The 12,743-nt window shown below is 49.1% G+C and overlaps 1 protein-coding gene across 1 annotated transcript in view; it reads left to right on the plus strand.

Moving 5' to 3' along the window:
• The window catches only part of Dnai7 (dynein axonemal intermediate chain 7), a 43,981-nt gene that overhangs the window by 27,744 nt on the left and 3,494 nt on the right, over nucleotides 1-12,743 (plus strand). Inside the window, exons 10-13 of the mRNA XM_057785828.1 lie at nucleotides 3,723-3,804; nucleotides 6,964-7,121; nucleotides 9,489-9,645; nucleotides 11,139-11,353. Of these exons, the coding sequence (XP_057641811.1) occupies nucleotides 3,723-3,804; nucleotides 6,964-7,121; nucleotides 9,489-9,645; nucleotides 11,139-11,353 (612 nt within the window). The remainder of the gene's footprint in view (nucleotides 1-3,722; nucleotides 3,805-6,963; nucleotides 7,122-9,488; nucleotides 9,646-11,138; nucleotides 11,354-12,743) is intronic.

Here is a 12,743-nt window from a genome sequence, read left to right on the forward strand (position 1 = left end):
AACTTCTTTAAGGAATAACTTTTGTTTGGTTTTGTTTTAGCTCTATGGGTGGTTGCTTTCTTGGGGTTCAGATCTTCTGGTCCTTTCTCCTTCCCAGGGCCAGTGAAGATTGTGTCCGACTCCCTGCAGCTCAGGCATGGCGGCCTGATTTGCTTTAACTGTAGGACAGGAAGCAGTGTGTGTGGGTAGGAGGGCATGGGAAATTGTCTCTGAACCCAACACCATTTCAATGTAAATGAAAATTTAAAATAAAAGGATATGAGGTTGATTTAGAGTGGCAGTAACTGCAGCCATGACGTCAGGAAAACAACGAGCACACGAGAGGTCTTTATGGGTCTCTAGCAGTGGGTCTCGCCCTTCCTAACGCTGCGACCTCCATACCGTTCCTCACACCGTGCTGACCCCACCCAGAAAATTCCTTTTGTTGCTGCTTCATAGCTGTGATTCTGTTGCTGTTATGAATCATAGTGTAAATACCTGATATGCAGGACAGCTGATATTCAACCCTCGTGAAGGGGTCGTTTGATTCCCAAGGGGTCATGACCCAGGGGTTGAGATTCACTACTCAAGAAGGTTCCTGAACTGTGAGCATGTTAGGTAATTTCCCACTCTGCACCCAGTGGCTTCACCACAGTTAATATTTGATGTGAGTCCACGAGTATCTTACACAAGAATTACATCAACTTAAAACTGAAGAACAATAATTAGAGACTACATAATTTGAACCCCAACTTGAATTTGCACAGCTAAAGCATTCTGTCTTCTAGCCATGACTCAGTTACAGTGGCCTCATGGGGTCATGGTTTGCCGTTCTGTAAATTTGTAATTTAGGAAACAGTTTTTGTAGAAGGTTTTAGTTCCAGTTACGTGTGTACCTTTGGATCTGTGCGCATGAGTGCAGTGCCAGGGGAGGCCAGAGGAGGGCATCGCAATCCCTGCAGCTGAAGTTCAGTGGCTGTGAGCTGCCCCATTCTGGTTCTGAGAAACAATCTAAGGCTCTTACCCTCTCTGCACCACCCCCAGCCCCTGGATGATTTTCTGTTAAATGCCTAAACCTACGAATTCACAATAACGCTGGCAGGGCTTGTGTGTGTCCCAAGACCTCACGTCTGCCCCATTGGTGTTTGATTTGCTCTCCGAACTCAGGAAGACGGAGCTTAGCTTCCTTGGCCACGTGGCCATTGAAGGTGTGGCTAGCTAAGCCTGCCTGCTTTTTGTTACTGTTTAACGCTGCCCTGGGCAGCTTCTGTTTGGCGTGATGACTGAAGAAACATGAAGACACCAATGGCATCCTGTGAGATGCTCCCAAAGTGCAGCTGAAGAGCCCGCTTAGCTTCTCCAGAGCTGTGAGGCACAGCTGGGAACTGAGGTAGGGAGAAGTCCCAACACTGACAGCTTGCTAAGTTCTCACCACTCTGAGATGAGGGTGACCTGGGTGAGGCGCGTTCCCAGGACACGGTCTGCTGATGGACCTCCAGCTCGGCAGCACTTCACCTGCAGATGTCCGGAGGCAGAGGTGCCCAGGCGGGATGGGAGTTGGAGCCTTTGATGGGTGGGATCCTGCTCCCTGGTGCCTTTCCCCTTGCCCCAGGGAAGGGGACCAGGTTTCTGTTAATGGCTCTAAGAGCTTTAGCAACAAAGGTTGGTCCGTGCCCTCCTCTTCTGCACCTTTAGACTTCTTTCCTCACCAAACTGGCCATTTTTCAAAGCCTTCATCTCCCTCGCTTTGAATCTACAAACTATGCAGTGACCACACAGCCTGGATGTTACAGTCTGGAAATGCCATCCGTCGGACAACTTAGTTCAGTACTTTGGGTCCAGCCTCATTCAGATTTTTAGGGACTGGGCAGAGTGAAGCCAGATTCTCTACCTGGATGTAACATAATCGGCTTCGAGCCCACTTCCCAGTGGCTCTCCGTCCCCTGTGAAGCCCCACACTATGCATACGCTATCTGAAAAGCCATACCGGCTCCTCTGTTTCCTCAGTGTTCCGGTCTTCCAGTCTCCCACAGAGCAGTCCACTGAGCTCTGTGGACAGATCTCTAGGGCTTCCCTGGCCTACAGTCCCAGGCTGCCCTGTGCCCCTCACAGCACCTTCCCAAGCTATGAAAACATGGCCAGGTTGCTTCCAGTGACAGCACTGCTCCTTGGTGCCATCTTTTCTGTTCCTTTTCTCACTGATCTTTCAAAATACACAACAGAAGACACTGAAGGAAGGGAGGGTTTGTTCGGGCTCTTAGTCTGAGGGGACACAGTGCATCACGGGAGGCATGGCAGCAGGAGCCCTGGGCAGCTGGACGGGGACCTCTGCAGTCAGCCTGCAGCGAGATGGTTGCTGGTACTCAGCTCCTTTCCTTTCTCTTTCTCATCGGGTTGAGAGTCCAGCACCCGGAATGGTGACTCTGCTCAGGGTGCGATCTAGTCAAGCTGACTGAAGATTAGTATACATTTAAAATTAATTCTCTTCCATTAAATGACAGTGTAGGTTTCTTTTCCGTGAGCTTATTAAGAAGTTGGCCACTAGAGGGCTCTTAATACCGTCTCTTAATTGATTTTGATGGCTTTTATACATATTTCAGGTGTATTCTAAATTTGTGTGTAGCACAAAATATTTAGAAGGGCCTAATTTGACTATGACATAATTATGAGAACTTTTAAAATAATAATTGATTTCAGAACTATTTTATTACCTTGAGAAATAAGCAGATGGATATGGGTCTTTGAATTGAAAGTTTAAGTTGCAAAGTGTGTCTTTAAGGGACTCTGAACTTTGAGGCCCTGGGTTCAACCCCCAGGCCTTCAAAAAGAAAAACTTACAAGCATGTGTGAGGTTAAAGTTTTGTGTGTGTGTGTGCGTGTGTGTGTGTGGTACTGGCAACCGAAGCTAAGACTATGTATGTTAGCTTAGTGTTTTCTACTGAATGATCTTAGAAGCTTTGCTTGTTTACTTCTCTGTTGTGTTGTTGTCTGTCTGTATCCAGTGGTTTTGAGACAGGATGTCATGTAGCCCAGGCTGGCCTTAAATGGCTATATAGCTGAGGATGACCTTGGCCTTCTGAATCTCCTGCCTTCGACCCTGAATGCTGAGATCACAGATGTAAGCCTTCATCCCGGTTTTATGCAGTGCTGAGGGTCGAGCCCCAGTCCTCCTGCATGCTGGGCAGGCACTTGCCTGAGCTATCTCCCCAGTCCCATTCTTGTTTTTAGTGAGCTGATTGTGGAGGAGTGACGGCTGACATTCTGGATATATGCTGGTGTGTGTACTGAAGAGACTGCATGTGAGGAACAGGAGACGAGGCACATAGCAAATAAAAACAACACGTAGTTTCCCCTGAAACGACAATATTTAGGTTACATGCTAGAAAGTACTGATGATGAACGGTATTGCTATTCTTTGGTTTTTGGTTTTTGGGAAAGGGTCTTATTCTGGTCTAGCCCTAGCTGGCCTGGAAGTGACTCAGTAGACCAGGCTGGCGTGGAACTCATAGAGTTCCACCTGTCTGTGCCTCCTGAGTGTTGGGATTAAAGGTGTGCACCACCATGGCCTGCCCGGCTGATGATAGATTTTTAATGGGTTAACTCTGTGGGTTTCGAGTTTACCGGATGCAGTGCCACGGCATGCCCGTATCGCAGGCTGTTTTGTGGACCGACGTCTTCTTTTCCACTCGCTGGGTAATTTCTGTGGATGCTGACACTCACAGCCGCCTGTCCTTTGGTTGCAGATTTCCTACCAGGAGGATGAAAATGCCGAAGCTACCAAATATGAACTGGAGATGCGATTGCTAAGTGAAGCTGTCTCAGCAGGTATTCCCATCACCCCCGGTGTGTAACGGAGGTGGTGTTCTTAGAAGAGTAACACAAGGCCATTGTAGAAAGAAATCTTTAAAGCCAAAATCCTTCACCATCCCTCTCCCAAGACAAGGGGTGTTCGCTCTTCTGTTGTCTCTCACTCGCACCTTTTTGGTTTTAATGAAACTGTGGGACCATATCAGACAAAACATTGATGAGCACTTTCTTCTACTCAATATTAAGTTATGTCCTTCAGAAAAATGTAAGTCCTGGACAAGTGACATTCAGCACCGATCCCAGGATCATTGGTAGCCTGTCTCATCTACTAAAGAAGCTGCATAGTACAACCTGCACAAAGGAGCATCGCTTCAGTCCCTGCTGCTAGTGAAATGATAACTTTCTTCTCTGTACTCAGTGCAGTGCACACTCACAAGCACATGCACAGACACACGCCTCAGTCCTTCACAGTCTCGGCCCAGCAGGGACCTACACTGGACACACCTTGGAAAGGGGGCAGTGACCACGTGCCTGCCTTTTGCCTGATGATCTCTGTCCTCTTAGCTCTCACTAACCCCCTCAGTGACGCTGAAGGAATCTGTTCTGTAGACTTCCCGGCATATTTGTCCTAACCCTCTGTTTCCTCCTTACATTTCCTAACACTTCACTCTTTGTATTCTTTTATTCAATTATTTATATATTCTGAGGCAGTGTCTCATACAGCCCAGGTTAGTCTCAAACCCTTTGAGGCTGAGGACGGCCTTAAACTTCTGATCTGCCTGACTCCACCTCCAAAATGCTGGGCTCACAAGCAAGCTTTATGTGGGGCCAAGGGCCAAACCCAAGGCCTTGTGCGTACTGGGCAGCACACTGCCCAGCAAGTTATGTGGCTCCTCCATCTTTGAACTATGTCTGTAGTTATACCAGGTGAGGTTTTTCTTCTCCCTAGACCTACGAGGCTCAAGTGGGCTGTGGGGCTTCTGACATCAGCACCACAGTTCCCTCTGTGGTGACGCCCAGTCAGAGGTGTCATCACCGTCTGGATTTGAGCACAGCAGTATTTCTGACTTCTTTTTAGGCCAATAAATTGTAAATTAAATACATTTAAAAGTTAGCTGGGCGGTGGTGGCACACACCTTTAATCCTAGCACTTGGGAGGCAGAGGCAGGCGAATCTCTGAGTTTGGTGCCAGCCTGGTTTACAGAGTGAGTTCTGGGACAGCCTGGGCTACACAGTGAAACTCTGTCTCAAAAAAAAAAGATAATTAAAGAGTAAAGTTTGTTAAACTTTCACAAAGGAGACATGTGGGACCCCTGCCACATCTCTTTCAAGGGAGTAATGTCACTACATCCGTGTGTCTTACTGCCTGCCTGTTGCTAGCTCTACACTCTTTCTCCTGCCAAACCCTGTGACAAGGTACTAACCCTGTGACACGGTACTAACCCTGTGACACGGTACTAACACTGTGACACGGTACTAACACTGTGACACGGTACTAATCCTGTGACACGGTACTAACTCTGACACGGTACTAACATTGTGACACGGTACTAACTAACTGTGACACGGTACTAACACTGTGACACGGTACTAACACTGTGACACGGTACTAACACTGTGACACGGTACTAACCCTGTGACACGGTACTAACACTGTGACACGGTACTAACTCTGACACGGTACTAACTCTGACACAGTACTGTGACACGGTACTAACACTGTGACACGGTACTAACACTGTGACACAGTACTAACACTGTGACACGGTATTAACTCTGACACGGTACTAACACTGTGACACGGTACTAACACTGTGACACGGTACTAACTAACTGTGACACGGTACTAACACTGTGACACGGTACTAACACTGTGACACGGTACTAACTGTGACACGGTACTAACACTGTGACACGGTACTAACACTGTGACACGGTACTAACACTGTGACACGGTACTAACACTGTGACACGGTACTAACTGTGACACGGTACTAACACTGTGACACGGTACTAACACTGTGACACGGTACTAACACTGTGACACGGTACTAACACTGTGACACGGTACTAACTGTGACACGGTACTAACACTGTGACACGGTACTAACACTGTGACACGGTACTAACACTGTGACACGGTACTAACCCTGTGACATGGTACTAACACTGTGACACGGTACTAACTGTGACACAGTACTAACACTGTGTGGATTTTACGGTTGAAGGAACTTGGACTGGACATATTAGTTAGCTCTGGGGGGAGGGTCAGGGTCACAGTACCTAGCCCTGGCTAGCCCAGTCCTTGCCATGTGGACCCTTCTGCCTGTCCCTCCTGGGAACTGGGACTCGAGGCTGCACCAACACACCTGTACCAGTCTGCAGAATCAGGTTCGGTCACCGCTAAGGTGGTGTTTGGAGGTGGCTGTCTGGTTGAGAGGTGAGAATGGCCCTGTCCCTTCTCAGTCCCTGGGTTGTTAGATCACAGGATCCCACTTCCCTGGGTTTGCTATGAGCTGGGCCTATTTTTGTTGAAAAAAACCATTTTTCATTTGATACATTGGCCAAGTTCTACTTTTCCACCATGAACCTTCCCATCCTCCTCCTTCGGAGTTCCAGTCAGGTAATGTCTCATTTTAAGGACTAAGTTTGATAATTATCAATTTTTGATCAAGCTGTTTTTGTCTTTTATGAAACAGAAAATGTGGGGGCTGGAGAGATGGCTCAGTGGTTAAGAGCATTGCCTGCTCTTCCAAAGGTCCTGAGTTCAATTCCTGGCAACCACATGGTGGCTCACAACCATCTGTAATGAGGTCTGATGCCCTCTTCTGGCATGCAGACATACACACAGACAGAATATTGTATAAATAAAAAATAAATGAAACAGAAAATGTTTTACCAGTAATACATGTTATTATATGTAACCTTCTACAATGCTAGCATGCACTGCAAACAGAGCCCTTCCTACCCCACTGCGCACGTGCGCACACAAGCACACACACCCACGCACACCTGCTCCCCTCACAGCTGGCTAGTGAGACACTCCAAGAACCTTGTGTAAAGTGAAGTACCCAAAGACAGACCTCCCTTACCAGTCCTGGGATTTTGTTTTCTTTTCCCTCCCACCACAAAAATGTTCTGGTCTGTTCTGAAGTCACACTATTATGGTTCGTTTAGCACAGCTGCACCTGGTGGAGAACATTGTGGATCTGCCGGAGATCCATGAAAACGAGGTGGACTTGTGCCATTTCTCAACCCTGGGCGGAGTGTACCACCTGGACATCCTAGCGCTGCCCCCTCAGTGCAAGCCAGTGAAGGGCTGGGTGCTGGTGGAGGTACGGAGACGCTGCCCTAGAGATCGCAGAAATCACAGTGAAGAGCTGGGTGCTGGTGGAGGCACGGAGACGCTGCCTTAGAGATCGCAGAAACAGTAGAAATTGTTTTACTTCGTTTCCCATCCTCTTGGCATCTAATACACGTTGATCCTATTTTGGGGGAAATTCTTACCTACTAACTTAGTTGAAAACCCACAGTCCTAATGCCCAAGAGTGCTAGCTGATCCTTAATACTGCTAGTCTACATCAGAGCTTGGCAAAGATTGTTTTTTCCTGTTAAATGGCCAAGTGGTAACCATTTTTGCCTTGGTCTGCTACCCTGACTCTGAGCACCCCACAGCCCTCCTCTTCGGTGCCGAGGCCTCTGTGGGAAAGTGTGGGCACGCCTGTGTTCTGGCTCAGATGTGCTTATGAAGGGTGGTGGTAGAGGGACATCCCAGGGATCTGAGCTGGCTGGCTCTGCTCGAGACTCAGGCTTGTTGCAACCACCTCTGTGACCGCTCGGGAATTTTCCACATGACACCCACTAACTCAGAACTCAGCCTAGGGGTTCAGCTCCGTGGTAGAGCATGCTCCTGGCATGGAGGACACTGGGAACCCTGTCTAGAGACATAGCGGCACCTGGGGGCATCCGCAAATGTCACAGTGGCTGGTGGCCTCAGATCCACTGAGTCAGCAACACCCTCACTTGCATCTGACAGTCAGGGTCCTTTCCGGGCTGTCACGGAGGCTCAGCCATCTTGGGCTGGCTCCCCAGGCTTAGGCTTCTCTGCCACAGCTGCCCCATCTCCCTCAGCCCCTCCTGGAAGGACCTGGCGGGTTCCACCTGTAGAACTTCTGTTCGCTGTTTCCTGTGAGCTCCAGGCTGTCCTGCAGCCTATGCCACAGACCAGGGTTTGTGCTGACCCCCCTGCCTCAGCCTCCCAAGTGTGCACTGCCCTAGTTTATTTCTTTTAATTTTTAGTGGGTTGGTTTTATTTTCGTTGTGCAAGTGCCGACCGATCCTACCTACGCACCATAAATCGCTCCTCATGAAAAATGTTTCTTATTTCTAAGAAAACAAAACCTTAAAAAAAAAAGAGGGGTTTTTGTTTGTTTGTTTGTTTAATTCCATATTCCTATTCCCAATACCTGGGAAGGAAGATAAGTCCCTACCTGTACTAGGCCAACTGACCATTTGGACAGCCCTTCTCAGAATGTTTCAAAAAATACGCCAGAATCTTAATTCAAAGACTTAGGTTTGATCAAGGCCCTGCATTCAAACCCCAGCCCCACAAAAGAAGCCACCCTTGCTCTTGTCCAGCGCCACTTTGCGGACTTGGCTTGGCAGGCCTCATGCTGTAAGTGTTCTAAGTGTCCGGAGATAACTTCTGTCTTGCAGATACTTTTTTTCCCTGATCACTCCTAGCAAGATCTCAACGTTTCAGGGGTACCACACACTGTCTTATGTGCTGTCTGCATACCTGGGTTTTATCCATGAGGCTCTTGCCTGGCTGATTTTGATCAGGCCTTTCCCTTCTCTTTCTCCCCCTGAAATAAGAACAGGTCTACGGGAGATAGTGCGGTCTTCACACACTCCACAGAATCCATACAAGAGGGCATTGGGTGGGCAAACGAAGGAAACAATCCCTTTGGGGCTGGCGGTGCGGCGCCACAGTGGAGTGCTTGCTTAGAAGAAGACACACACCCTTCAGTGAAGGCAGCCTTCAAAGCGCTAGCCATAGGAAGGCTCACCCTGAGATGGGCTTTTGAATTTTGTCAGTGTCCTGCTTCACCTCTTCACATCTGGCATTGCGGTTCCCAGAATTCTCCCCACACTCCGGCTGTGGCTCCTGAGAGGCCTCTGTGTGCTTGCTTGATTGCGAGGCTCTTTTCATTTCCCACCTATCCCATGAGAATATTCTTCGGGACTTTCCAACAGTTTCATCTTCCCCTGGCACCTTCTCCCCGTGTGGATCCAAAGGTTTACAGACCCACCCTGCCGCAGGAATCTGCTGTCAGCCTGAGCCCTACCTCTCTCCTTCCTGTGCTGCTCCAGGGGTACCCACACTTCCTTTCTCGGTGTTTGAGTGTTGGTATGAACTTGAAGACTTCTTGTAGTCCTTGCGGGTCTCCTGATTTCTCTTGTGCCCTGGTGATGGGCTCTGTGGAATACAGGCTCATCATGGGGCCCAAGATGTAGATGATGAAGAACACTTCTGGAGCCCAGCCTGCAGGGAACTCCGTGGTTGTGGTTAAGTTTGGCAATGATTTCCCCTCAAACATTTATCTCTAAGTGGGTGACAGGAGTAGAGCTCGTTAGTCAGAGGTGGGTCTGGCCATCGTGACCACCTGCTAATTTTCATCATTCTGGTCAATTTTTAAAAGATACGCCAAGAAGGATTACAGAGGTTTACATATCCTCCAGAAAACACAGACGAACCCGATCCAGAAAGTGCCTTTCCACCCATAGAGGTCACACTGGAGGTCTGCGAGAACGTGATCTTCTTTGAGGACCCCCAGGTCATAAGGTGGGATGCTGAAGGTACAGCCATGCCTCAGTCAGCAAGGCGGGTAACGCAAGTGACTGCGGTTCTCACTTCCTCCCTTCCTCCTCCCCTCCTTCCCTCTCTCCCTCTCCCATGGTTTTGAGACAGGGTCTCCTAAAGGCTAACTGGTCTCCAAGTCAAGGTGTAGTCCAGGATGGCCCCAAACTTCCTACCTTCCTGCTCCTACCCCTCAAAGGCTGGGCTGGAGCCCAAGGCCTCGACTGCTGGGTTGTTCTGTGCTCGCTGAAGCTCCAGCTCAGGACTTCTGTAGCTTACACTCATTATTGGCTTGTTTTGGTGGAGGGGGTGTGCATGCCACAGCACTCATGGAGGTCAGATCACACCGTACAGGGGTTGATCCTCTCCTTCTACCCCACGGAGTCCAGCCATCCAAACACACATGGTCAGGTTTGGCAGCAAGCACTTTTACCCACCAAGCTACCTCGTGCCTGCCCAGAAGGGTCACTTTAAGAGTGGGGCTCCTAATTGTTTATCTAAGATTGCCCCCACTAGACTAGAGAGCAGGCTTAGTGGGCATGGCACCGGCTACAGTGGCGTGAGGACCCGAGTTTGAATCTCCAGAGCCCATGGAAAAACCAGGCACTTAGCAAGCATCAGTAGCCACTGTGTTCCTACAGTAAGTTGGGAGATGGAGACCAGAGAACCCCAAAATCTAACCAGCCTGGCCTGCACAGTGGACAATGTCAGACTCTGCCTCAAGTAAGGTGACAGCTGAGGACCAACACCTGAAGTTGTCCTCTGATTTAAAAATGCCTCTTTGCATCAGGGACATGGCTGCACAGTTTCATCTGATTCCTAAAGTGAGATCATATGTTTGGAAACCAGAGTTGTACAACTGTTTTAACACAGAAGTGAGAAGGCTGGAGGTAGCTCAGTGGTTAAGAGCACTGGCTACTCTTGCAGAGGACCTGCGTTCTGTTCTGAGTTGCTCACAACCATCTGTAGCTCTAGTTCCATGGGCGCTGGTACCCTCTGCTGGCTTCTGTGGGCAGTGCATGCAGTTGGCACACATACATACATGTAGGAGAAACACATGAAAATAAGTAACAAACTTGGAAATGATCCCTGAAAGTTTAATCTTTAAACAAAAACAAACCTTTAAAAAGCAAAGCAGGTAAAAAAAGAAAGAAAGAAAGAAAGAAAGAAAGAAAGAAAGAAAGAAAGAAAGAGAAGGAAAGAAAGAAAGAAGAAAGCAAGCCTCTGAGCAGGGCCAGGGAAGGATGGGCGCATGCGCACGGGCACAGACAGGAGAGTGGGCTGGAAACGGGTATGAGAGAAGGCAACAAAGACAGGCTGAGCTGAGTCTCCCCTCCCTGTCGTGGACCCTGGAGGCAGGGATCTCCCGCAGGGGCGCTCTTCCTTGAGAGTCTTAATACAGAAGACAATTAGGACACAGGACATGTATTTAGATGTTTTTACTCGCTTTTGTAGGAAACCCGTGAAACTAATGTCATCTTCTGTCGCAAAGGTAAGCTCTGGAGGACAGATGGCATCAGCTGTGTTGTTTACCATCGAGAAGAGAGGCTCATCACCTTCAATTTGGATACTTTGGGCCCCGTCACCTTGATTCAAGACGCCCATATTAACATGCCTTACCAGTCCTGGGAACTGCGACCCCTCGGTGTGAACAGGGTCCTCATCACTGTGACCACGCTTTTCACCAAGCTCCAGATACACATCAAGGTGGGTGATGATGTCACAACCTGTCTACGCACTCACGTAGAACGTACGGCAACCCTTGCGTGGTGTGTCACGAGCACTCACGTAGAACGCCCTGGAGCTGTGATTTCCAAACCAAGTCCGTGGAGTAAATAAGCAGCAGTGAGAGGGGATTCCAGCTTGTTCCCCGGTTCCTAGGGCTGGCGCAGTCATCCCGGCAAGCCTCACTCCTTGTCTCTATGGCTTGTCTTGGTGAACAAGACTGCTTACTGCCCCTCAGGAATAGCCTTGGAAGCCCCAGAGCAGTGGATTCATGCCGCAGGCTGAGGGGAGGGACTTGCTGCACCGTGGTCTAAGGGACTTTCTTAGGCAGCATGGAGGTGTTTTAAAACATACGTGGTGAGGGTGTAACCCTCCAGTTTCCCAGTATCACTGGTGAGTTTGTGATGTGCAAAATGAGCTGTTTTAAGAAGAGCTGTGACCCTTCTGGATGCAGTAGAAAAGCTACCAGATCATCAGGCTCCGAGCCCACGTGGGACAAGCATGGTGGAAAACACATTTAATCCCAGTATTCAGGGGCACAGGTCCTGGCCAGCCAGAGGCACACTGTGAGATCCTGTCTCAGACAGACAAGACAAATAGAGCCTCTGAGGGGGTCATTGGGTGACTTCTCAAACCCTTAAAACACCGGCAGTCAGCCTGCCTTCTATTAGGACAGCTGTCCTGAGAGTGTACGGGGTATTGCCCTGCTGGCCTCGCCTGCCCGGCCTCTCTGCCCAGCCTCCCTCCCTGGCCTCCCTGTCTTCTCCCACCACCCAGTCCAAGCACAGGGAAGATGCCATGCATGATTCTAGTCTACTGGGCAGAGGCTGACGCCTGTGTCTATTAAATGAACATGCAGGTCATAGACTCTGGCCAGCTGGAGTGTGGTGACATTTTGTTTGTGATCTAGCAAATATTGCTTGCCTGAAGATCAGAGTGCAGAGCTAAACTATACTTGTCAGGAGCACACCTTTAATCCCAGCACTCAGGAGACAGAGGCAGGTGAATCTCTGTGAGTTCAAGGCCACCCTGGGCTACGGGAGATTGAATCTGTCTAAAAGAGAAACAGAGCTCACACAAAGGTGATCCCAGCACTAGGGAGGTGGAGACAGGAGTTAACGATATGGCTGGGCAGAGAGAGGAGTATAAGGCGGGAGGAGATAGGACTGACTCGGCTTCAGTCTGAGGTTTCGTAGGAACAGAATTGTCCCTTTGGTCTGAGGATGTCATAGACGTAAGAACTGGTGGCCGGCTGCTCTGCTGCTCTGATCTTCAGCATTAACTCCTATATCTGACTCTGGGTTCTTCTTATTAAGACCAATTAGAATCCATGCTACACCCGGGCATGGCAAGCATGACCCTGGCAGGCCTC

Source organism: Chionomys nivalis, chromosome 1 (genome assembly GCF_950005125.1).
Source record: "Chionomys nivalis chromosome 1, mChiNiv1.1, whole genome shotgun sequence".
NCBI classification, from domain to species: Eukaryota; Metazoa; Chordata; class Mammalia; order Rodentia; family Cricetidae; genus Chionomys; species Chionomys nivalis.